The 24,703-nt window shown below is 42.1% G+C and overlaps 1 protein-coding gene and 1 non-coding gene across 2 annotated transcripts; one reads left to right on the top strand and one right to left on the bottom strand.

The window, feature by feature from the left end:
• Positions 1-2,394: 2,394 nt before the first annotated feature.
• On the bottom strand, positions 2,395-23,533 carry LOC125890051 (junction-mediating and -regulatory protein-like). Its single transcript, XM_049578444.1, has 10 exons — positions 22,158-23,533; positions 15,030-15,203; positions 8,916-9,066; positions 8,081-8,250; positions 7,824-7,989; positions 6,948-7,117; positions 6,634-6,717; positions 6,461-6,556; positions 5,828-6,362; positions 2,395-5,176 (listed from the first exon to the last, which is right to left on the bottom strand). The coding sequence occupies exons 1-10, from the start codon at positions 22,974-22,976 to the stop codon at positions 4,869-4,871; spliced, it is 2,673 nt and encodes an 890-aa protein (XP_049434401.1). The 5' UTR covers positions 22,977-23,533; the 3' UTR covers positions 2,395-4,868.
• On the top strand, positions 11,716-11,787 carry trnaq-cug (transfer RNA glutamine (anticodon CUG)). The gene has a single exon. It is a non-coding gene; the product is annotated as a tRNA-Gln (tRNA).
• Positions 23,534-24,703: the final 1,170 nt, after the last annotated feature.

Here is a 24,703-nt window from a genome sequence, read left to right as displayed (position 1 = left end):
ATGCGCCGTGGATACGTTTGTACATAACATGTATGTGTGTGTGATTTGTGCTGTGAGAGAAAGCCCCTGTTTTTGGACATCAAGGCCCACACACACACACATACACACACTGAGCAATACCAGACAGGCTCTATACGACACCTCTATCTAACTCTATCAGGTACTCTACTCAGTGGACTCATACAGATAGGTCAAATGCAACTCAGCTGATCCCTCCCCTCTCCACAGTTTGAAAGAAAGTGAACTACTATTGACCGTGAAACCTGTGTGGCAGCCCTGTCTGGTCGAAGTAGTGCATAGCGAAGGGCTTACAGAGCGTCATCTACGTGTTTGTAAATCTCCACCCTCAGTGAAACTGGCCACAGATTTTCACTCCTCACGGGTGAACACAGAACTGTACTCAGTTTGTATTCATTTTTTTACACAGGATATAACACTGATGATATAATTATAGAACTGTATAAGACAACTTTCTACTCATGACATTGTAAATGAGTGGATGGATAACTCAAATGCAGTAACGCCCTGCAGTGGCTTATTGTTGTGTATTAACCCACGGGAAAAAAGTATTGCTTAGTTATTATAGAGTATCTAGTCTGTAGGTAAACAATGACAACCTCTTCAATATATATTTAAAATACGTAAAAACACAATGTGAACACATTGTGTTGAACGTCCTGTACCAAAACATACACTTCCGAAGCAGCTCCTGTACTGATAAAATCCAAAAATGCATCTTAAAATCTTTTTTTAAACTCACTAAATTTCTAAAAAAGCTATATCCTCACATGAAATGCTGCTTATATTACTTTTTAATTGAGCACCCTGTTTGCACTGTGTTATTACACCGTTGTAACTACATTATATATCAAGAGATTTGCATTCAAAACTAGCACAGCGTAATTCTGTACTTAAGATATTGTAGTTAGTAACACAGGTTAATACACTGGAATAAGACCCATGTAAAGGAAGTTACCCAATTCTTTTTTTTTTCTGGTTTAACTCTGACAGTCGAATGACAGAAATGGAAAACCTTGATATTATAATGCTATTGTTAATGAATGCCTTTGTACAGTAGTGGATAAGAAGCTTTTCATTCTCCTGTTTTGTAACTTATGGTATTTAAATGTAGGTATTATTATTATTATTGTATTTAGAGGTATGAGAAGACTGGCAATATTTTTGACTATTTAAAGTAATTTTGAACTCATGATATTAAAGAGGTACCTCAGGCTAATGATGTTCGTAGATTGGTGAGACTTGTGCGTTTGCAGGTGGAAGGATTTACCAACACCTGTTGGTGCTTCAGCCAAACTAAATCCTTCAGCCCCACCCGGCTGAGAACACACCTCTGTGAACTGAGAAATGCTATGTTTTATATACAAATACAGAGACAGCAGAATTCAGTGTGTGCAAATCGCTTTTGTTCTACATGATTAACAACATTTTTTTTCCAACAGTGACAACAGACAATCTCAGAATTTGCTTCACAAGGTTTTATTCAAATGCGGGGGCAAGGTTGTAAATAAAAAAAAAAGGTTTGAATAAATGAAAATGGTAGGACTAAAGGCAGAAAGGTATTCTTGGAACAGTTTGTTCATACACTATTGTGTAAAAACAACTGCAAAGTTTAATAAGTCCATTGTATTAGGCAATCAATCTGAACTCATTATCACCCGTCAACTTGTTTCATCCCTTTTTTTGTATATCTATATATTGATATTGCACTTCTTGAGTGTCTGCCTGGCTTATTCAGACAGCGGGTCATGTTGTCAGCCTGTGTGGATAAACAGGGCTACATATGAAAATGTTGAGAAGCAAACACATCACAAAATGATTTGGCTGGAAATGCTTTGGAAAGAAAAAAAAAACGGAATACAAACAATGGAATGCAATGTAAAGTTACAGTTAGCTGACAAACGAGCAGTGTTAAGGTTATAAGATAAAGATCAGTGTAAAACATGTGACAGTGTGTCTCTAAGGTCAGTCAGCAGATAGATGGTTGATTCATGGCAAAGGTGTCACATTCTGAGCCCAGTTTCCTGAAAGTTTTGAGCACATTTGCCTCCACAGTGAATGTAGAATCCAAAAATGGAGAAAATTCTTGATGAAAAAAGGAAGCCATGTTTTAAAACAGCAAAACTATATCAAAACATTCATTTAAAAACTCTCACACATCTCATGCAAGTCTAATTTATCCAGTCAGTACTCCCCAAACAGACAGCCCTTTTCAGTGAGGAGCTAAAACAAAGTGAAACTTATCAGTACTCACTTCAAGGCCAGACTCCATTGAAAAAAACAGTAATTTTACCTTGCTGAACCTTGCTCTACTACCACCTCCATCTGCAGTTTCTTTGTGTTATTGTGTGACTTTGCTGAATCCAATCTAACCCTTTGAAACACCAAAGTCATAAAATGAACACAAACTAACTCATCGAGGCAGCGGTAGACCAGCAGCTTCCATGCTTTACCAGTCAAAATTACTGTTTTTGTTAATGGAGTCTGGCCTTGAGGAGAGCACAGATGAGTTTCACTGTCAGTTCAGTTCCCTGTCTGAAAGGGCTGTCTGACTGGTGAGTACTGAGCATACAACCGGGGAATATGACTTGGATTATACTACATAAGCTGTGTGAGAGTTTGTCAACAGACGTTTTGTTATAGTTTTGCTGTTTTTAATGCAGTTCAACAAGAATGTTCCCAGGTTTTGGATTCTTCGTTCACCGTGGAGGCATGTGAGGAAAAAAAAAGCTTTCTTCATGAATTCAACGTAACACAGGGTGAGTAATTGATATACAGCTGATCATTTTGTGGGTGAAATATTTCTTTACGTTCAGAGTCAGTCAGGGTTAGATCTCTGTCTCATGCTACATGATGAGGGTACCGTGGACAAACAATGTGCTGACAGTGACAGATGACGTGTAAAAGTGCCTCAGGTTTGCTCTGCCAGGAAAATAATAAACTCTCTTTAGCACTGAGCTATTTTCAAGCTGTATAATGTGACATATACCTTCATGCCTGGTCTTTCTACATCAGTTCCTGATTCATGATTTATTAATCAGATGGCTCTCAACACAGGAGGAAAAAGCACAAATCTTTGAATCAAAGCTGTTTAAGACAGTGCATGCTGAGGCTGTGTTAGACTCAGAGCTTCATGAAGTCAAATCTTTTTGCTTCATGTTAACATGTGCATGAGTTCCTCTGCTGCTAAGCACCCCCTGCTCTCTCCATCACACTTTCATAGGTCCAGTTCCACGTGTCGTTCAGTGCTTTTAGACTTACTCATCTACTAGATATAATGTTTCGCCAGTGATAAAAAAAAGTTTGTAACTGTACAGATAAAGTGATTCAGAATAAGTACTATGTATCATGAAAGTGCTGAAACCATTTCTGAAAAGAGGCTGTGTACTCACTTTGCCACTAAAATGTTTCCGCACATGTCGGCTGTGAACTCAGTGCGTGAGTCCATGTGTGCACGGGCATGTTTTCACTCCCAGCACTGTGAGTAACAGGCCTCCTACTGTGTGCTTCTGCCCACTGAGCGCAGAGAAAGAAATTAGGAAAGATGCAATAGAGAGGAGAGAAAGTGAATAAGACGGCAGCAGAAACCGCATCCATCACGACCGCCTGCTCCACAGCCCACAGTGACTCCCTACAGCGCTGAGAGAATATAGCCTCCCACAGACCATCCATCATTCAAACGAGCGCGACCGGCTTCACAGCTCTGCCGTGTCTATCCCACATGAGGAGTTCAGGAATCACTGACCAAGTGTGCCCACACTTTACAAAGATTACCGACACTAACCGTGACCTCCAGCCTGCTAAAGAAACTCTGCAGCTCTGCAGGTGACCCTTCATCTAATCCTCTCCCACTTGGGGTGACCAGCTTCTGCTCAGAGATGTTGTTAGATGTGGCATCAAATGATAAACCTACTGTGACTCTCCGTATCTCCCACCGGCCTGGCCATATGCTGCGGTCGAACAGATGGGTCGATACATATTCCCGCACCAAGAGAGGGGGCGAGAGTTGGGGGTGGTGAAGGTCGGAGGAGGACAAGAGCGGGGGAGGGGTATGAGTCTGGTGCAACAGACTAAAGGATTTACAGTCTTTGTGCAGTGTCAGATTAGACGAGCAGTGGTCTTTGTACTGTCTGACACTGAAACATCCACATGTGACGGGACGAAACCAGCTGTGCAGCATAGCGTGGCTCAGTCATGGTAAAAACAGAAGAGAGCGTCAGCAGAGGTGATGGTGTAATGGTTTACAGTCTGGACAGTAAATCCAGTTCAAATCTTAGTGGGATCTTCTCGATACCCATTACATATTTGTGTTACAGTTACAGTTTCTCTTTGCTAATTCTTTTGGGGCGAGTGGAAAAAAAAAGTCACACACCTCACAGCTCTGCAGCTCTCTGTATGAGGTTTGGAGTTTTCAGTCAGTGCAGTGTGTTGGTGTAAAATGTGTGCTGTTGGATGTTAATGTAGCCACATGAGGCCAGTGCAGAGCTTTATAACATTAAATTCTGATAACCGGAATAATACCACAGTAACATACAGTAGAAATAAAAACACAAATGACGTCCTTCATGATGGTGAATGTAGTGTGAAAAACAAACGAGCAGATTGACCATTAGACCTTTGGAGTACTCGGCAAGTTGATGATATTCGGCATGACTCAGGCCCTGGCATAGTCACTAGATACATGTGTGACTGCTCTGCGTGTGCTTAAGTGTGAGTGATTGAGTAACTGCATGTATGTGCGTGTGAGAGTACAGTACAACACAGCACTTTTCAGTACAGTACAGTGCATGCAGTGCCAGAGGTTGCAGGCATCTGTGTGCGTATTATTTGTTGCGTCTGAGCCTTAAGCCCTAGCTCTCCCAGTCATGGCCGGCCAGTCCGTCGTCATCTGAGTCAGACTCTGGCGAGGCCTCCTTTATGCGGCGCAGCGCCTCGTGGATGCTCCTGGTCAAGGGGTCGGTGGAGGCCGGGAGCTCTCCCTGATCCTTTCTCTCTTTCCTGGGGACGCGCCTCAGTTTGACCCCCTTACGAATCTGAGCCAGGATGCTGTTGGGGTCATCGTCACCCGTGGAAGGAGGCAGAGGCCGCTGGTCGACTTTTCTCAGGTGGAAGCAGCCTCTCTTCAGGGAGGCTAGCACCTCGTCCATGGGCGAGCTCACTGTGTACAGGAAGAGAAGAGGGAGACAAACTGTGATTGGCTATTGTAACATGCTAATCTTATGCCTCATCTTCACTGCATGGTTTTGTCTCTACTCTGCTCACTTTTGGTACCAGGTCCTTTTCTCTATTTAGTTTTCTCCTGCAAATTATATCTCCTCAATGTAGGTGGTACTCTCAGCTGATCACCATAGTGACGTGCGTGATACTGCTGTGACATTATCTTCAGTGCTACACTTGCCGAATCCTTTCATCAGCAACAAAACAGAGGAATGTCTTCACTTTGTCAATCGTACGGCGCAGCTTTGCGGGCTGCCGTTTTTAAAAAATCTTGGGGCAAGCGAATAAAAAAATTGCAGCTGCTATTGATGGTAGCTTGGCTATTAAAAAATGGCGGGTTTGTGCAGGATTCCCCATGTCGTGGTAGTGACCGTTCTCTCTGACCAATCTGTGTTTTAACTCATCTCTCTAGTGTCGGCTCAAGTCACTTGGAATCTCAACTGAGGTGGTAACGAAAAAGTACCAGGTAGTATCCACACTTCTAGTAATGGAAAACCAAAGAGAGGGAGTCAAGCAGAGTTTAACTGTGCAGTACCATGCAGTAAAAATGTGGTATAATAGAGCCTGCTATTGCACTAAATGGTTCCAGTACCTCTCCTGCTGTGGGAGTCAAATGCTGGAGTCTTCTTCAGCTTTTTCCGGGCGCTCAACAGTTGGCTGCTGTCAAAGAAGCGAGGGATAAATGGACCGAGTGGGGACAGGGAGAGCTCTTCTCCTGCACTCTTCCCCTCAACTTTGTGCCCGTGCCGACCCGGGCTCCCAGAGGGCGACAACTCCTCCTTTGTCGGAAGGGGAGGTGGAGGTGGAGGTGGAGGAGGAGGGGACATGGGGGATGCCAGCAGTGAGGACAGAGAGCAGGGAGAGCAGGAGGAGTCTGCAGGACTGGGCACAGGCAGAGGAGGAAGGGACGCGGTGAGGACTGTGACGGGCTGAGTGGTAAGCGTGGAGCTGGGGTCCGTCTGCACACTGGTGCTGAGACACAACGGCTGGCCCTGTGTCTGGACTGTGTCTGCATGTTCCTCCCTCTCACTCACACTATACATTTCCATGCTCCTCCCGCGCTCTCTTCTTCTGGTGTGGGACACGCGTAAACGAGTAGATTTCAGAATCACTTGACCTGGGTACCGCTAGAGAAGGGCACAGTGAGAGACAGAAGTCGATCAGTAAGAAAATAAACACATATGTTGAGATACTGACGAACATTTACAGCAGGGAGGGCACATACCTGCTTGAAAGTGCGTAGTCTGTCCAGAGTTCTCTGTCTCTCTTGACTAACTCTGCTGTTCTTCCTCTCCTCGTCTTCCTCATCGTCATTTTTCAGCTGAAAAATTTTGAGGTTTAGAGGTGGAGAGGGCATCAGGTATACAGTCACATTATTATTAAAAAAAACACAACTACCTGTAAGACCTGGTGGGATATGGAGTCCTTGTACATGGTTTGACGTTTCTGCTGTTTCTGAGTGTGGTTGGATACACAGATCTCCTGCAGATGTTTGGGAGAATAAAACATCAACACACTGATCCACACAGCACCATGCATACTGCGAAATTCCAATGCATATTTTTTTAGCTGGTCAAGGGTCACTTCTGCTCAAAAATGAAGCCCAATCAAACAAAATACAAAACACACACTCCATTCTACAGCATGCAGAACGCAAGACATACGCAACAACGCAATGAAACTAAGTGTGAATGTGAGTGAGGTGTACACACCCTTTTGTTCCTCAGATAGGAGCGCTTGGCAGTGATGCGGCCCCTTCTTGCCTCCAGCTGTCGAGCGCTGACCTGAAGTCTGCTCAGCTCTTCCCTCTCACCAGTATCATCTTCTTTTATATCATCTGCACTTTCAAAGGTGTCATAGTACACAACCTCATCCTGACACTCTGGAAACACACAGACATGAAAATACGGACTTGTGTGGACACACAGGTACAGGTGTTTGCGGTGTGTGTGACGGACACACCAGGAGTTTTAATTCAGATTGTCTTGCAGCAGGTTTATACACAGCATAGCTAACCAATCAAAATGTTACATCTGGCAACAAGGAAACATTTGTAAGGGAAGAGGGGGGGCACAAACTTAACATCCAACTTGGTGAACAAAAGGTTTATCAAGTTTTTTCTAAGTTTTAGTTTGTGTTTCTCTTGACTTTTTAATGATGAGTTTTACAACAATAAAATTACAGTTTGTTGAAATAAAGTCTGGTGGGTTTGACGATAGCAATTTTGTTTCTGGTTAAACAAAAAAGGATCTTACTCTTTAACAATAAGGTCTATCTCTGTAGGGATCCTTTCCGTAATGTTGTCAGACACAAATAGTAACATCAATCTGAGCCTGTCAGTGGCAAAAACAAGCACTATTGGTGGATGTAAATTGACACTGCGAACATGCCCAGAGTGATTAGATTGCAACCTTTTTTGGGGCTGTTGGCTGAAACTCTTTCACTTAACTGAGCCAATTTAAAAAATTATTGCTCCCATTAGTCACAAAAACATGGGAGAGTAGGGTCCAAGTTAAAAAATACAGAAGTTACCTTTTAAGGGGTTAATCCTGTAAGCAGTAAGTAGCTAGTAAATTCTGCCAAAATACCTGACATCTGTCTGCGAACGCTGTCTAGTTGAGCGGTGAGGAGCAGCTCTTCACACTGTAGTATCTCAGCCTGGATGTCATAAAGTTGAAGCTGGAGCTCATAGTACTGTGTCTCCATTTGGTCTAAGAGAACCATGGCATCTTCACTGCTACATAGACTCTGCATCTGAGGGGACGGGACAAAAAACTCACATTAAACTTCTGCATGTGTGTGTTTCTGTCTGTGTTTTGTACGATGTTGAATGTCACTACCATACCTCATCTCGAAGTGTGTGTTTCCTCTGCTCCAGACAGATCTCCCTGGCTCTCTGGAGCTGCAGAGTTTCCTTGGCCACAGAATAGCGGAGTCTCTCCATGCGCTCCACCGCAGCTGTCCATGAAGATTTACCAAACTTGCGCTGGTCCACCTTCATACGCTCATACACCCCTACACAAATACACAAACACACGAACAAAAGGCAATGCACAGGAGGCTGAGTGATATTTCCACACAGTTAAAAGTGACGTGTTCTCACGTGAAAGTGAGTCACCAGCACGATCAAATAACTTTCTCCTCTGATAATGTGAGTGGGCATTTCTCCCACGCTTTCATTTCTTTTAATGTGATGACTAAAGTCTCACAGGACTAAATCTTTATTACAGTAATGTAGAGGGAGACATCTATTGGCCACATATGGACATTACAACTTCTTTCACTCCATCTTGCACTTGAAGCCACTCACTTATCTGATTTTTGATCTCATAAGTGTCAGATAATAAATGGACCAATAAGTGGTGGAGAAAAAACATAGATAAGCAGGGGCACAATGTGGAGCAGCCCTGCACAGAGACAATCTGCTGGCAGAGCTGTTTGATCAATAGGTTGTCCTTGTTTCTTCCTGTCCCTGTCAAACCAGGGCTGTCTGCACTGCCTCATTAATACCAAATCACATTAGCCCTGGCGTTCAAAAACCACACACAGGTCAATAGCAGACCAGTTCTACCACTCTGTGTGTGTATGTGTGTGTGTGCTGTTGTGTGTGATGATTCAAAGTCATCCCTCTGCTGCTTTATTGACTTGACATTGGCAGTGACAGTGATGGCATACTGCACCTTTCTGGGCTCTGGCAGTGATCTCAAAGTATTTTACAGTAAACTCCTGGATGTTGAGGACTGCCTCCTGAGCTTTCTTCTGCCAGTCAGAGTCCTCCTTTTTTAGAGCATCAATCCGCCTTGGACCCAAGTAGTCGTTCTCCATGGAAATCTGTGCAGAAAGGATGAGCATATTTTGTCAGCAAGGCTAAGAACGACGATGGGCCTCAGTGAGGGAGTATGAAAAAGAATTATCCTGTAAAAATATTGTCCAAAGAAATATAAATTATACAAAGTAAAAATATGTACATGCTGTGATAAAGTATATATTATACAGATATCAAAATAAATATGGTATGTATGGCATACAACTCTGAGGGGATAAAAAATATAATGCATGGCCGGCCACTACAGTTTCACTACTACCAGGCAGTTAGAGGCACATTCATAAAAGTCCATGCTCAGAAGATACACTGCTTCATTTGAGATTCAGAGGTGGTTGAACTCCCAGCTCTTACACACTACTGCCACAAAATGGCAAGAATAAAAGGGGACTAAAGGCACAGTTCACCCCAAAATCAAAAATACATATTTTCCCTCTTACCTGTAGTGCTATTTATCAAGCTAGATTGTTTTGGTGTGAGTTGATGAGTGTTGGAGATATCAGCTGTAGAGATGTCTACCTTCTCTTGAATATAACTGAACTAGATGGCACTCATCTTGTGGTGCTCAAAGAACCAAAAAAGTACATTTGAAAAACTCATCAGCAATGTCTCTTTCCAGAAACCATGACCCAGTTACTCAAGATAATCCACTGACTCCATTGTGAGCAGTTTAATGTAGGAACTATTTTCTTTCTACTGAACTACAACCGCAAACCTAAAGACGTTTAAAGGAAGCGTGCAGCTACTCATGGATGACAGGTGCCTGCTTATGACTGTGTGAGATATAAACAATAATGGCATCCTCTTCGGCTGAGCTGTAACGTTAGCTAGCTCAGTGTGACACAGTGAGCTAGTTGTAGAAAGGTAAGATGTCTGTTGATGATCTACAGACCTTGTTGTGAACAGTGTCATATATTTCTACTGAAATACACCCCGCAACTGTATCATAGCGCAAAAGGAAGAATGCATCTACTGCTAGCTCACCATGCACCACTGAGCTAGCTAATGTTTCAGCTCAGCTGAGGAGGACACAAGCCTCTTGTCCATGAGTACATGCACGCTTCCCTCTGCACAATGATATAGTATCCGGGTGTAGTTTGGTTGAAAGAAAATAATTCCTACATGAAACTGCTCACAACAAGGTCTGTGGATTATCTTGAGTAACCAGGTCATGATTTCTGGTGAGAGACATTGCTGTTGAGTTTTCCAAATGTATTTTTTGGCACTTTGAGCGCCACAAGCTGAGTGCCATCTAGTTCCATTATATTCAAGAGAAGAAAGACATCTCTACGGTCAATATCTCCAACACTCCACAACTCACACCAAAACAATCTAGACTAATATATGGCACCACAGGTTAGAGGAAAAATATGTATTTTTGATTTTGGGGTTGTTCTGACATTTTGGATTCCTGAGGATAAAATGACGTAATGATGTAATAACGTCACCATTTAGAAACACTTAAACAACCAAATAAAACCTGTAATATTTCAGCATCACACATTCACTCAACTTTTTACTTTTTACTTTGCATTTTATGACCCTTTGGAGAAAGCTTAAGACCATCATGGGAATATGACATCACTATGTCTCTGTTAACCAAACACAGAAAAAAATCAGATCAACACGGAGCAAAAATCTGAAAAATCAACTACCAGATGTCACGGAGGAAAACAAATGGTGTCTATGCAACATAAAGAAGAAAAATGCAACCCTGTGTGACCCTCAGTATCCTCGCCACACCTCAGCTCACCCTGCACTTCTCAGCAGTGCACCAGTATCATTTACCACTGCAATTTCCTGCTGGCGGGGTGCCAGTGCTCATTCTTTTCATTTTTTTTTCTCTGCATTGCTATACATAGTGCAATTTTAGACCTGTTGGCTTCACATCCAATGATCTGTGTTCCTGTGATTTTTTGTGAGCAGCATTTAACATACCATCTAAAAATGTATTCTAAGGAACATTAAGTATTTTGGTACAGTGTATGGCCTTGTTTGCCCTTGTGAATGCGCAGAGGCAACATCAAGATCAGAGGATCAGTGAAACTTCTACTACTCAAAAACTGACATGCTACCTCATGTAGAAACATGATTTTTGCCAATGTTCAATATTTGTCATATTTTTTTTGTTGATCTATAGTTTGTTATCACCATTTCATCTTATTGTTTGACAGAGCAGACTCATCTTTCTTATTTCTTTCTATTTAATGACCATCTTAATTTATCTATTAAAAATGTTTTTTCCAGCAGTTTTCCAGCTCATACAGTACAGTAGTCTTATTTTTGAATTGTCTTCTCTCTTGTATCGTATCACATCAGACTTCACTTAAACTGTCTATTAGATATGTGGATTTCTTTCAAATGCCCTAATGATATAACAAACCTCTCTACAGGGAGAAAAAATACTGCTATATATACAACATAAACACACACATACAAGACATAAACAATGACAAATGATGTAGAATTTGAAAGAAGCCTGAAAAAGTGACCAGCTAGGAACAGAAAAAGACTCTAAACCCCGCCACAAAGGAAATTCAGATGAGCTACAGAGCAACAGAAAGCCATGTTGTGCCTGAGCGACAGACGCTCCAGGCTATAAATAGACCCGGAAGTACGAGTTTGAGTGCTGTTCCCCGCTGCCCATGTTCATAGGAGGTTCCATGGTGTAATGGTTAGCACTCTGGACTCTGAATCCAGCGATCCGAGTTCAAATCTCGGTGGGACCTGCAAGATTTTTCAACTCCCTTGTTCTCTCTTCCAAAATCTCTCACTAATGTTGTGAGCGACCAGATTTACTGCATTCAGAACCAAATGGTGCAACAGCAGAGACACAGAAAGTAAGAGTAAGTACGTAAGAACGCCGGCTCTCACAAAAACAACAGTGCACAAAGGAAGTGATTTGAGTTGACTCTCAACTTTGACCTGATCCTTATGTAGTGTGTCACAGTTAGTCATGGCTGCCTGGTTTGTAAGGGAAATGTGAGTTACACGGGCAGTATGCAGGTTTCTCTCTGCAGCTTTCTGAACAGTAAAGTGAGTCTACAATCTAAATACTACCAACTTCACAAGACAGAAAGGATGTCTGAAGTACTGTAAGGTGCGAAATAAAGGACATACTAGTGTCATAGAATCATCCATTGGGAGTGACATTTTCTCCAAATCACACTGTTTTTGCCAGTCTGATTATAGTTCCTGGTGTCATTTGATTGACAACACACTTTTCTTTCCTGTAGTACTACAGTTCAGCTGTTAATGTATCAGAATATAGAATAAAGTCCCCAATTTAATCTACGACAGTATTAAAAAAGTACATGAAAAAAAGGAGTGATGGAATTTGTCACAAATTATTCGAAATTTGACCCTCTTGGGGCGGGGGCAATCTGCCTCATTGTCCTTTATTTTATTACTTCATACGTATACCTACAAAATACATTGAAACAATTACACTGAAAACAAATGAAATTATTTCTATATTATACTCTTCTGAACAAGGTCCCAACACACACCAAAACGACAGTCGGGCTTGGTGTGTGTTGGGCCGTCGCTGAGTGTGTGTCGCCTTACTTTTTGCGGTGTATCCTGTACCAATGGCACTAGTCGGCCCTTGACGGCTCTTTTAGGGCCAATTTAGCATGTTAAATCATCGGCTGAGCCGACAAAGCCCATCGGAGCTTGTCGGTGAATAAAATCCCCCTGCTTAGTGGTTCAGATTAGTGCAACAGAAGCAAGGAAAGCAAACAAATCAAGAGGAGGTGAGACCTAAATAAACTTGTTAAGACTGTAAGATTATGTTTTTTGCCATTGAGCTCTTCAGCAGAAATGGTCCGTAATTGTTTGTGATACTGTTCACATGCTCATGGTAAAAATAATTTGTTCTTTCCACATCAGGTTGTGTTGTAAATGTGCTAACAGGCTAACTAGCATCTTGAATCGTCTGTCTTTTGGTTTCTGTTTTTGAATGACAAATACAGACTATCACCACCTGCTGCTATCAGGCTCCCAGGAAATGCTCTGGCCTCTGAAACCAATTTTCGCAGTGGCCAAAAGGGTGGAATTACAACTTCTGAGCCCGTCATGATGATACTGAGCTCAAAAAGACTTTTTCCCATAAACTTACATTGTGACAGTTAAGTACGTAAATCAGCAGACACATTGTTTTAATTCATTCAGTTAGATAACATTTGTAAAGTCTAGAATAGCCGCAAGATTAAATCATTTTATTGATTCAAGTTAACGCTTAACACTTAACCGGAAGTAGCCAGCTCAGCCAGTGGAAGTCTGTACTGCTCTTGTTCTGTGGGCCCAGTGATGCAGAAGCAGGCCAATCATTCGGTTAACTTTAATTTTTTAAATTTAATTTTATATACTTTATTAATCCCCCCTGAGGGGAAATTCGATTTTTTCACTCTTGCTGTCAATCACACACGTCCGAAAGACACACACATGCACAAACAGGACCTATACATGCACAAAGTGGAGAGATGTCAGAGTGAGGGGGCTGCCCTTGGTCAGGCGCCTCGAGCAGTTGGGGGGTTCGGTGCCTTGCTCAAGGGCACCTCGGCAGTGCCCAGGAGGTGAACTGGCACCTCTCCAGCCACCAGTCCACGCTCCATATTTGGTCCGGACGGGGACTTGAACAGGCGACCCTCCGGTTCCCAACCTATGGACTGAGCTACTGTACGCAGCATTTGATCGATTTTGGCGTCATGCACCACTGAGCACTTTTCAAGATTAAACAGGGTCCTGTCTTCAGTGCTGTATCTCTTTAGACATCCATGCCTGAAATGGAGAGTTATTTCCTCTCATGCAGCAGAACTAGGATTGAGAACATTTATTCAGCCGCGACTAAGGTGTGAAGTTCTCAAACTTTGTCCTCTATCTTTCCATTTCTGCAACGTGCCCGCTGATCCCAGCCTATCAGCATCACCCTGTGCCTGCAGTAAACCTATAGGACCACACACGACATGACTTATTCATGTTTCTGTGAGACTGCAGGAAATTGGAGATCCATGGGGCTCTATTCCAGCGCACAGTATGTCACTCAACTCACAGCTGCTGCATCCCAAGTGTTTCAGATTATCCTGTGGAAAAGGACAAAACTGACAGGAAGGCGTTCCCAGCCAAGTCTGGGAAAAGCTGTGTTTGTCTATGTGTCTGCTTGCTTCTTTTCTGATGGATGTTATGTGGTGATGTGATACTGAAATATTTTTATTCCTGATGTGAGTCAGTGTGCTAAATATAAACGTGCCATCAGCACTGCAGTAATTATTTCCACCTTTCCACCATTTATCCATTCACCAGCCTTCATCTTGTCTGTGCAGCGAGACACATCTCACCACCACTAACCCACCAACCATAAGGCATCTTTTCAGAGCATACAAGAGAATGGATTTTGCATAATACATCACAGTAAAACACACATACACACACAGATATACACACACACAAAGCAGACTCTATTTTAAGAGACATGAGAATTTCCTGTGAGCACTATTGTGTTTTATGTCCGTGCCATGTCGGTGCCTGTAGAGAAATATAGAAACACATCTAGACCCATCTGCATAATGGCCAGGTTCCCACATATGCTAGCTAAGCATAGCATCTGAATAACTAATGAAAATCATCAAAATAATAGGGTTAAACTACCATTAACAACACCAAAACACCAACTTTTTAGTCATATTTGTCATTTTCTCCCAGTTTGATGCCATTAGTATACACAGTTTTTTTCACAACTAAAGTCAGCTGGCCATCTGTGTGAGTGTGTGTGTGTGTGTGTGTGTGTGTACTGTGCACTTTTCAGTGGAGAACTGTGACTCAAAAAGTTGAGGAGGCTTGGTAGAATGCCAGAGAGGTTTTGGCAGACTACTGGGTCAACGGATTTGTGCTCAAACTCTGTAAGAACCTAGTTTTTATGACACAAATCCCCCCCAAATTATTAAAGATCTGCTGTGGTGCAAACTGTTACCTTGATCTGCTGTCTGCGTAGCATTGCCAGTTCTCTCATGTCTCTGAAGGGCTGCAGCAGGTACTGGTACAGCTGTGTGGAGGCTTCCAGAAGGCCTCCGTAGACGTCATCTTCCTCCTCATAGAGCTCCAGCAGCTCCACCATACTGTCCATGGTCTTGTGCTTATCCAGCAGCTGCATCACATGCACATACAGGAAGTTTATTTAATTATTGTCAACATACAAACAACTTTTCAGAATTTTAGAACAGATAAATATTTAGAAGCCCTTCTAAAATCTCTGTAAGGCCTTGTTAATGAGCGATCCAATGTTATCCTAACAAACAAAAACACATTAAGACAGTTGAAAGGACCTTGGTTAAAAAATGTTATATATTTATCCATGTGTCTTTTATGCACAAATTAGAAAAAGTACACACTGGGCAGAAAGATATACTACTATAGGTGGCTGTAATCAGAGTGCAAATTATACAATGACAATCGAGGGGGTCAACTTTTTCTCCAGGGTGTAAAGGGAAACCAGTACAGCACAGGCACGTGCTTCAGTGAACTGAGTATAATCTCTGTAGACGTTGATAAATCAAATCCATTACACCAGTGTAAGAGCCACTTAAGCACAAATTTATATATTTGGTAAAAATGTCTGTATTGATATGACATATCATATAGGTTCTGGTATTATTAAGTTTACACTTACTGTTTCTGTATATTTTGAACAGTATATAGAATTGGACTACGCTAAGGTTATATTTATGTGTACTTAATTTATGTGTTAGAATTCAGGCACAAGTTACTACAGGTATGGTGCCGTAGTGCGCATGGCAAAAGGAGATTGTTGACAACGTCGTGTGAAGAGACGACGTGAAGTCTGTGTTGGTTCGGACTATATGTTTCTGGCCATGTTATGCTGTGTTGAAGTGTATAATATCAGGTAATATGGTGAGACTTTATAGAAATAGGACATCGAGTTGATAAATGAATGTAGGAGATGTGATTTTGGAAAGACTTGTCTTTTTGTTTCTTTTTTGTATTCTCAAAAAACCTTGTTCAACCTTTCCCCTGCTTTGTGCAAGTACTATAGAACTTCACATAAAGAACAGGAACACAAGTTAAAACCGAGACACCTCACAGGCCTAGGAACTTTGGTATGCTGAAACCCACTATAACCACCTTATGGGGTGCTTACCGTTAACAAGAAAGAATTCTAGAGCAAAACTGCCAGCAAGGCGGGCTCACATACATGCACACAATGGCAGACCATCATTTCCCATCACACACTGGCCAACACAATGCTGTACCTGAACCAAAGACACTAACAACATGCCAAAGAGGTAGGCAGGTGTTAATACCATACAGCATCTAGAGCTATGACTGACAAACATCACAGGCATAGACAAACCAATAATGTAAATTTGTCCACTGTCTTTTTACTTGTAAATAATAGTCAACAGTAACATATAAAATAAATCATCAATCCACATTATAGATCATGTACTGGCCCTGATACCAAAATGAATGGATAACACAGGACTAATCTAGAATGACTCATTTTTTCTATTCATTCAAAGGTAAAAAACAGAGGGCTCCTATGGAATAAATACTGTAGAATATGGATTTAATTTTTCTATTAAAGTGTATTATTTTTCTGGTTTGAAGGTAAGAAAACAACTGACAAAGTTTGATTTTTGAATGGTTTACGCCTTTAAATCGTAGCTTGGATAATGTTTCAGTCTTCAGAGTAACTTCAAAGCAAAACTCTGAAGGTAAGAACGTACAGTGTATTACACTAGCTAGATATTAGCTACCTACTGTACATTCACATACAGTGTCTTTAATGGTTTGCACGTTTCACATGAGCACAGACTTGAATGATGGGGGTGAGGCAAGTAGACAAGACAACTTATGTCAAGGTTAAGAAATAGTATGGTCCACTTTAGGGATGTCTGAAATTGTTTTAAAAGATTCTTCTTGACATGAATGTGGGAAATTATTGTAATGCTTAGAATTACAGTTAAGAAGTAGGCTACATATGAAAGTTTCACCCCCCAGCCCCAGCCCAAACTCTTGTTAGGGGTCAGACCCTCAAATCCCCCTTGTAATTAGAAATATGGCTATAATATGGATGTTTCAAGTTGTCTGTTATTTGTATAACAGTGTGATAACAGTGCCAGAAAATCAGTTAACCCATCAGGAGTATACAATAGCCAGAATAACATACTTAAATGTTCAGCGTCACTCAGCAGTGAACGGAAATTTGCACCTCACTGCGAGACTAAGAGGATACTTTGTGTAACTGTAAATAATAGGAGTATATTAGAGTGCAGTCTCAAAGCATAGACCGCGGCTGAGTGAGCAGAGTCCTCTCTGCTGCTGGGAATAAGATCAATGCACACACATTTTTGCCAGACTGAACAATCCTGCAGGCTACCAGCAAGCACTGAAATAACCATTAACCCAGCCCTCAAATGGAGTGGGAGGATCAATAGGCCAGCATGTGTGTGTGTGTGTGAGAGAGAGAGAGAGAGAGAGATAGAGACTGTGTTTGAATGAACAACTGTACAGAGAATCTGCCGTGATAAAGAGCTGAATAAGATCAGTAACTCTTCCTCCATCTTCAGGATGAATACACCTTCAAGCAGACTGGAGATCTCAAACAGTGAGGGACACTTATTGAGTAATGAGCAAAAAAAAAAAAAAAAAAAGGGCTGCGCACTTAACATCAGTCCAAAATCTTCTTAATTCTGGTGCGGTAGTCAGAGATGAAAGAGAAGAGTCACGCTTATTGAAACAACTGGAGCAAATATGTTTGGGCTGTCTGGCACACAATCTGTAAAACTGATGGCTCTACTGTTTAATGTTTTTTTTGCTCAGGAAGGGCAGCGGGAAAAGCTTCCTGTGTCTGCTCTTCTGTCTTTTTTTTATTTGGGTGTGTGTTTCTGAACTGTGAGGGAGTGGGTGTGGGACCGGCTGGGTGGAATGACATGTGGGTGATTCCTCTGTGCTACTCTTAACCTCATTTCCCTGCCAAAAGTGGAGCAAAAAGGATACGCCTCAGCCAAAAAGTCATACAAACACATCAGTGTACATGGAAGTAGTCTCTTGACTCTGTCTTACTTTTGCAAAGACAGTAAACATACAAGCACGTAGAAAATGTATTGTACTGTGACCATGATAAACTGTTGAAGTCATGAAGAGTGTAAGCTTAAAATGAAGTCATTCTTTTTACTTTACTTCAATTTATTAAAAAGCTGTGATAACTAAAGATAAATGTATTTTAGTTTATAGTTTTGCAGCATTTGTAATGAATATTAGTCTATTAGGCTACTGATTAATCTACAACAATAATTTAAATGCAACACTTGAAGTTAAAGATCTGAGACTTCTTTTTTGCCACTCTAAAATGTGCAGTTTTATCACACAACACAATGCCACAGATGTCACAAGTTTTGAGGGAGTGTGCCATTGCCGCGCTGACTGCAGGAATGCCCACCAGAGCTGCTGCCCGTGAACTGAATGTTCGTTTTACTGCCATTTCTCTGGTGTAATTTCTGTTAATTTGGCAGTACATCCAACCAGCCTCACAACCACAGACCATGTTTAACCACACTGGCTCAGGACCTCAACCTCCAGCACCTTCACCTACAAGGTGTTTGAGACCAGCCACCCCAACAACTGAAGAATTGCTGCACAAACCTTCAGAAACTGTCTCAGGGAAGCTCATCTGCATGCTCGTCATTCTCACCAGGGTCTGGACCTGACAGCAGTTTGTTATCATTACCAACTTGTGCTGCTGTGTGGCAGGTCGGATGTACTGCCAAATTCACAGAAACAACATTTTAGATGTCTTATGGTAGTTAAATGAAAATCTAGTGCACGGCCAACAGCTGCGGTGGACATTCAGCATGCCAATGACATACTCCCTGAAAACTTGTGACATCTGTGGCGTTGTGTTGTGTGATAAAAGTGCACATTTTAGAGTGGCCTTTTACTGTGACCATCCTAAGAAACACTTGTGTAGTAGTGATGCTGTTAAAACAGCATCTTGATATGCCACACCTGTCAGGTGGATGGATTATCTTGGAAAAAGAGAAGTGCTCACTAACATGGATTTTGACAAATTTGTGACCAAAATTTGAGAAAAAAATAAAAGTATTAAGTCTTAGATCTTTAACTTAAACCTGTGAAAATAGGAGCAAGTGTTGCATATAAATTTTTGTTCAGTATAAAACTGCATCATTTTGGTCCATACTGCACGTTTGAATGATAATAATTCCAGAAATACAGATTACAGTCAGAGTTAATGCATCATCCACCATAATGCCAGTCAGGAGTAATGCTACGCTGCTAATAATGGCGAACTCTTCCCTTCATGCTCTTTCTCACCTGCTCTCTCAGCGGACCTCTTGCCCTCTCTGGCTCCATAAGTCAAGGCTGCATTAATCTAACCCCACTGATTAGTAGGACAATGTGAGAGCTGCTGAGTATCAATATAATGTCTGTTTATGTAAAGAGCAGCCAATCAATCACTCACATCTGCTGCTGCTGTGTAAGAGGAGCTGCAGGCCTGGAGTGTGTATGGTGTCTGCATTATGTCTGCACTGTGTTAGGTCTCAGATACAAAGCAGTTGATCATTTACATATTGGTGCTTGTGTCTAATCATATTGTACATGTAGAAGTGTTTCACATAAATGCTTATTAATATTATGACTTCAAGACATGTTTATAACTCCATATAAAATGCTTGCACTCATATTCACTACCACACATGGACAAAAATCAACTTTCTGTCACCTATGTGTGAATGCTCTGCACGCTCTGAATTCTTAGGTTTCTACATTCTTAAATTTCTTGTTTAGCTACCAAAACTAATACTTTTTACTCCTCTCTGGTGCGAAATAAACTACAGGATGTGTATACTTGATTTTTTAATACTGATGTGTTGAATAAATATGATGTTTTCAATGAAAAGTATTACAGTAATAACAAATCTATCACTATTTTTGAAGTAATTCTTTCCGGATACATTGACTTGTCAAAAAAATATTGTCTGTTTCTGTATTTTCTGTTCTATGTTCTCACAACAACAGTATGATAACAAATGAGACAGACAGAAATCTGATATATAACATCTTCTTGCGGTAAGTGACTCGATGTCATTAAACATTTAAATATAGTGTGTTACTCGAATCTTTATATATGAATAAGCTAGCAAGAAAAGCTCACTAAAAATGGCTATCCTATGAATAATAAGGACACTGCAGCTAAGTGTTGACAGTAGGTAATGTCTTGGTAGCAACCCGCCCAGTTTGAGACTGTCTCATCCACTGTCTGGGAGACAACTTCAGGATGGTTCCTGAGATTTATGCATTATCAAGTGTTTTCAGACAGTGTTTTTTGGTTCTACAAGAGAAAAGACTTCAAGGATGTCTGAAAACTGCATGTGGGGTTAACCCTCCCACACACACACCTACATTAAAGGGAAATTTCTGTATTTTGTCATTCTGGACCCTGTTTTCCAATATTTTTTATGTCTAAATGACAAATGGAGAAAAGTAGCTGTCTGTTGTTCACTCACTTTACAGCAGGAAACAGCCTTTCAAAATAACTTCACACGTTTGTGAGTCACTTGCGGTCCATTTAGAATGGACAAGCGACCCACTTTTGGACCACGACCCACCAGTTGGGAACCACTGATGTAAAAAAAAGATTTTCATATATATTCAAAACTAAATATACAGCTGATTTCAACAAAACACACAGGATCAATGGAAGGTAAAGAAAAACATTTCATTTCTCTGTCGGGTCTTTTCCACAATGTTGTCAGACACTTACAAAAAACAATCTGAGTCTGTGAGTGGCAGAAACACTTGTAATGGATGTAAATTGATGGTGCACAACTGCCCGTAGAGATTACACTGCTGCCTGTTTCCCTGCTGTAACTGCAGCAGTCTCGCTAAACGCTGGACCAGTTTCAAAAACTGTTGTCTCCATTAGTCAGCTAGACATAAAAACATGTGAAAATAGGGTCCAGGGTCAAAAACATAGAAGCACACAGCCATTTCCCGCAGCTTTACTATGGAATCAGCCTGGGTCGTCTCCCACACAGTGGATAAGACAGGGTTAGCAACCTGAGAAGATGACTCTGCACATTACATCAACAGGTTAATTCTAAAAGGAAAGAAGTGCTTGAAGTGTGTCTGTGTGTATGCGCACTTGACTCTTTCAGCTGTGTAAGCAGCAGACAGCAGCCATGCTGAGGGTATAATATTCCACAGATGATTTACTTAGGCCAACCTAATTTTACAAATTCTTCCTTTATCCTTCTCAATGTCTTCTCAAGATTCTTCTTACACAGGAAACACTTTCTCTGTCAGCTGTCTCATCAGTGTGCAACTGTTAAAGGACACGTCTGTGTATTTTTGTCTTGTCTGTGCTTAAGGAGGTCAGACTGTGGCATACCTTGTTTCATACTGTGACTTCTGGTGACCCCAGACCTTAATTCTCTTCCTGCTTTAAGTACTTGATGAACGCACCATATATAATTATACCAAGTTTTACTGTTTGGTTTATCTCATAAAAGTCCATGTGCTGATCCTATCTTAGATGGCTGATGTACTGATAAAAAGAGGTTAATTTAGGCTACACAAAGGCCGATGAAACCTCTATGCAGTTTCCTGACTGAGCACACACTCATTTATAGGCCTAATTGATGATGCATCTACTGGATGGTCCACGCGTCTACACTCAGTTTGCCAGAGATTTTTGTGTGAAGCAAAAATACTTAACACTTTTAGTTTAAGATTAGTCATCTCATCAAAATATACTTCTTTTTGTGGTTGTGTGACTTATGAAGATCATCACCACAGTACTACAGGTCACACCTTTCCTGTATAATGCAGTGGTTTGTAGGCTGCTCAACTAGATGCAATCTATTAGGTGTGTCTACCTCACACTAATAACCACTGCATCACACTTCCTCTCCATCTGAGTGGCACAACCTGGTCTGGTCAACAAAGCTGACACCTGTCCAGATGTGCAGCTGTGAGATTGGTTACTATGCAGTGACTATGTTAATACCAAGATGATGAGGTCATGGGGATCCTGTTGGAGGATCACCGGAAGTCTCACCTCTTGCAGATGTTTTGATGCACGGTTCAGCGCCTCTTCATACCCGGACTGCCTCAGCTCGCTCAGGCTCTCGTAGTACTCATCCGGGTCGTCACTTTCCGTGAACAGCACCTGCGAGAGGATCTTCCACCCACATATATCGAGCGCGTGGCCCAGGTACATCTGTAAACTGTAGCAGAGCTCATCCATCTCGGTCTCGGGCACTTCCGCCGGGCCGAACAGCACCGTCCACATCCCGGCTGGCTCCTCCGGAAACACCGGGAGGCACGGCTCCAGGTCCGAGTTCACCGAGCACAGCTGCTGGTGGATGGACCGGAGGTCCTGGAAGGAGAAGAGTCCGGCCCAGCTGCAGTCCTCCCTGCCCAGACCGTCCAGCTCCTCCAGGTCCAAGCTGTCCAGTGATGGGGACAGCTGGTCCTCTCTTAGTGCTTTCAACACCTCAGTATCAGGACTATCAGGGGATGCTGCAGATGTCTGGATTTTGACAGGGCTTGGTTTTGTTGTGGACTTGGTTTTAGGGCTGTAGCCTTTCACCACAGCCTCCTTGGCTCCCTTGCTAGGGCTCTTGGATACTTTATCCCTGACGGGACTTTCGAGCCATTTTGTTTTGTCCCCATCCTGACCAGTCGCCTCCGCCGGTGTGTCCCTGCCAAAGCTTCTCCTCTGCACCGTCCTGTTGTGACACGTAATGGCAAATTTACCCTCCACTTCATTCCAGGCGACGATGAACACAAATTTATGCTTCTCCTTCTCCTCAAACGCATTAGGGCGGACGGCCACCCACCCCGACTCCAAATTATCCTCCATTGTGAAGGACATGTCTGCAAAGTGATGGGACAGAAATAACACAGCGAAACCAAACGTTGGCACTGTCTGAGAGTCAGTGTAGTAAAAAGGTGTGTGTTAGAGCAGCGTTTACCAAACACTGATTTCTCTCCGGGGATATTTTGCCTGAAGGGCTACCCTCCTTCGCTCGGGCGGATTTTGGAGCAGTGCGGTGTCATTTCCCATCTCTGGCCCACCTGCCTCCTCTCGGATGTGTCCCCGTCTATCCCAGCCTCCTGTCGTTAGCTCTGCGACCACACAAGACTCGACTCTGACACACAACATGCGACCGTGTGTTGGTCGACCCGCCTGTCAGCTGTGTTGCTCCGTTATTCTCGATGTCTCGGCTCCGGACCTCCTCTCTCATCATAAAGCACCAGCCGGATCCAGAAACAGTGGCGTGCATCATTCAAATGCAGCACACCGAGGCCGGGAACGAGTGTGACGACAGGGCTTATCCAGCCGCACTGTCTGCAGAGAGGTTAGCATCGTCTCCACACTCACAACATCACCATGTTTTCTTCAACGTTTGCTCAGCAAGACCACATACGCAAAATAATAACGTTGCCTCCACGTGCTGTAGGAAATACCAAAACTTCCAAAGCCGCTGCGTTAAAGACCGAGCTTTTTACGTTTTTACTAGCCGTCACCATTTTGTTGCCATTTCCATAATCTGTCTATAAAACTGCATTATTGCTGGCTAAGTGGAAAATACTGCTAAGCGCGAGGGATGTTGTAAGTCCGTGGAGCATTTGAAGGCAACATAAGTATCTCCGCTTCAGTAGGGCACGTAGGGACGTGCTGACGTCTCAGGTTGACCAGTGTGTGATGCTTTGCGGAGCAGCTGCAGCATCCAAAACCATGGGCGGTTTATGTGACAATGGGCCCCTGGGCACAGATATATAAAGGGCCCCACCACCTCACCTACACCGGAGTGAGAGACACAGACTTTTTGTTGGCTTTGCTTTTTTAAGTTCAGTGTAGTTTAGTTCATTTAAGAAGGGACAGTGCAAATTAATAAATACACGGTATAAAAATGTCAGAATTCACCAAAGGGCAGTTTTTCATCTGTATTTCCTTAGCCAAGGTGTTACACAAGGCTACCTAAAATACAACAAAGCCCAAAAAACAATACAAAGAACCAACCACCATAATAAACAAACAAACAAAACAACCCCCCCCAAAAAAGAAAAGAAAACATAACATACAGTTTAAAAGACATTGTTGACTGTGTTGTTGTTTTGCATATCTTTGTAGTTGTCAGCATCTTTTTGTGGTTTGTGTGTGCCCTTGTGGTTGTTTTGTGTTTCTTTGTAGTCTTTTGTGTCTCTTTGTAGTTCCTTTGCATCACTTTGTGTTTATGAGTCACTTCCTGGTCGATACTTGTTAATTTGAGTGACATGTTGCAGGTTAAGGTTGGGGGTCACTGGCACTTTTGGCCCCATGGCCTGTGCCCGGTACACAGTAATCCATCCATGTCCAAAACAAAATGCATATAAAGCTGTCAGATATACTCATATTAGTAAAATGCACAAATAAATATATTATTATAATGGATATGCAAACAATATGTCTGCACTACAGTTGATTTAAAACAGCAAAATGTGTTTGTGAATAACTGATTTAGTGACATTATTACCGTGATGTGATGGTGTTAGTTCATGTGCTCATACAAAAATTATTCTACTGGCAGAAGGCCATGAAATCATGAGATGCAAACC

This window comes from Epinephelus fuscoguttatus, linkage group LG6 (genome assembly GCF_011397635.1).
Source record: "Epinephelus fuscoguttatus linkage group LG6, E.fuscoguttatus.final_Chr_v1".
Classification (NCBI taxonomy): Eukaryota; Metazoa; Chordata; class Actinopteri; order Perciformes; family Serranidae; genus Epinephelus; species Epinephelus fuscoguttatus.
Note: the sequence above shows the minus strand (reverse complement) of the source record. Positions and strands in the feature narration are given on the sequence as shown.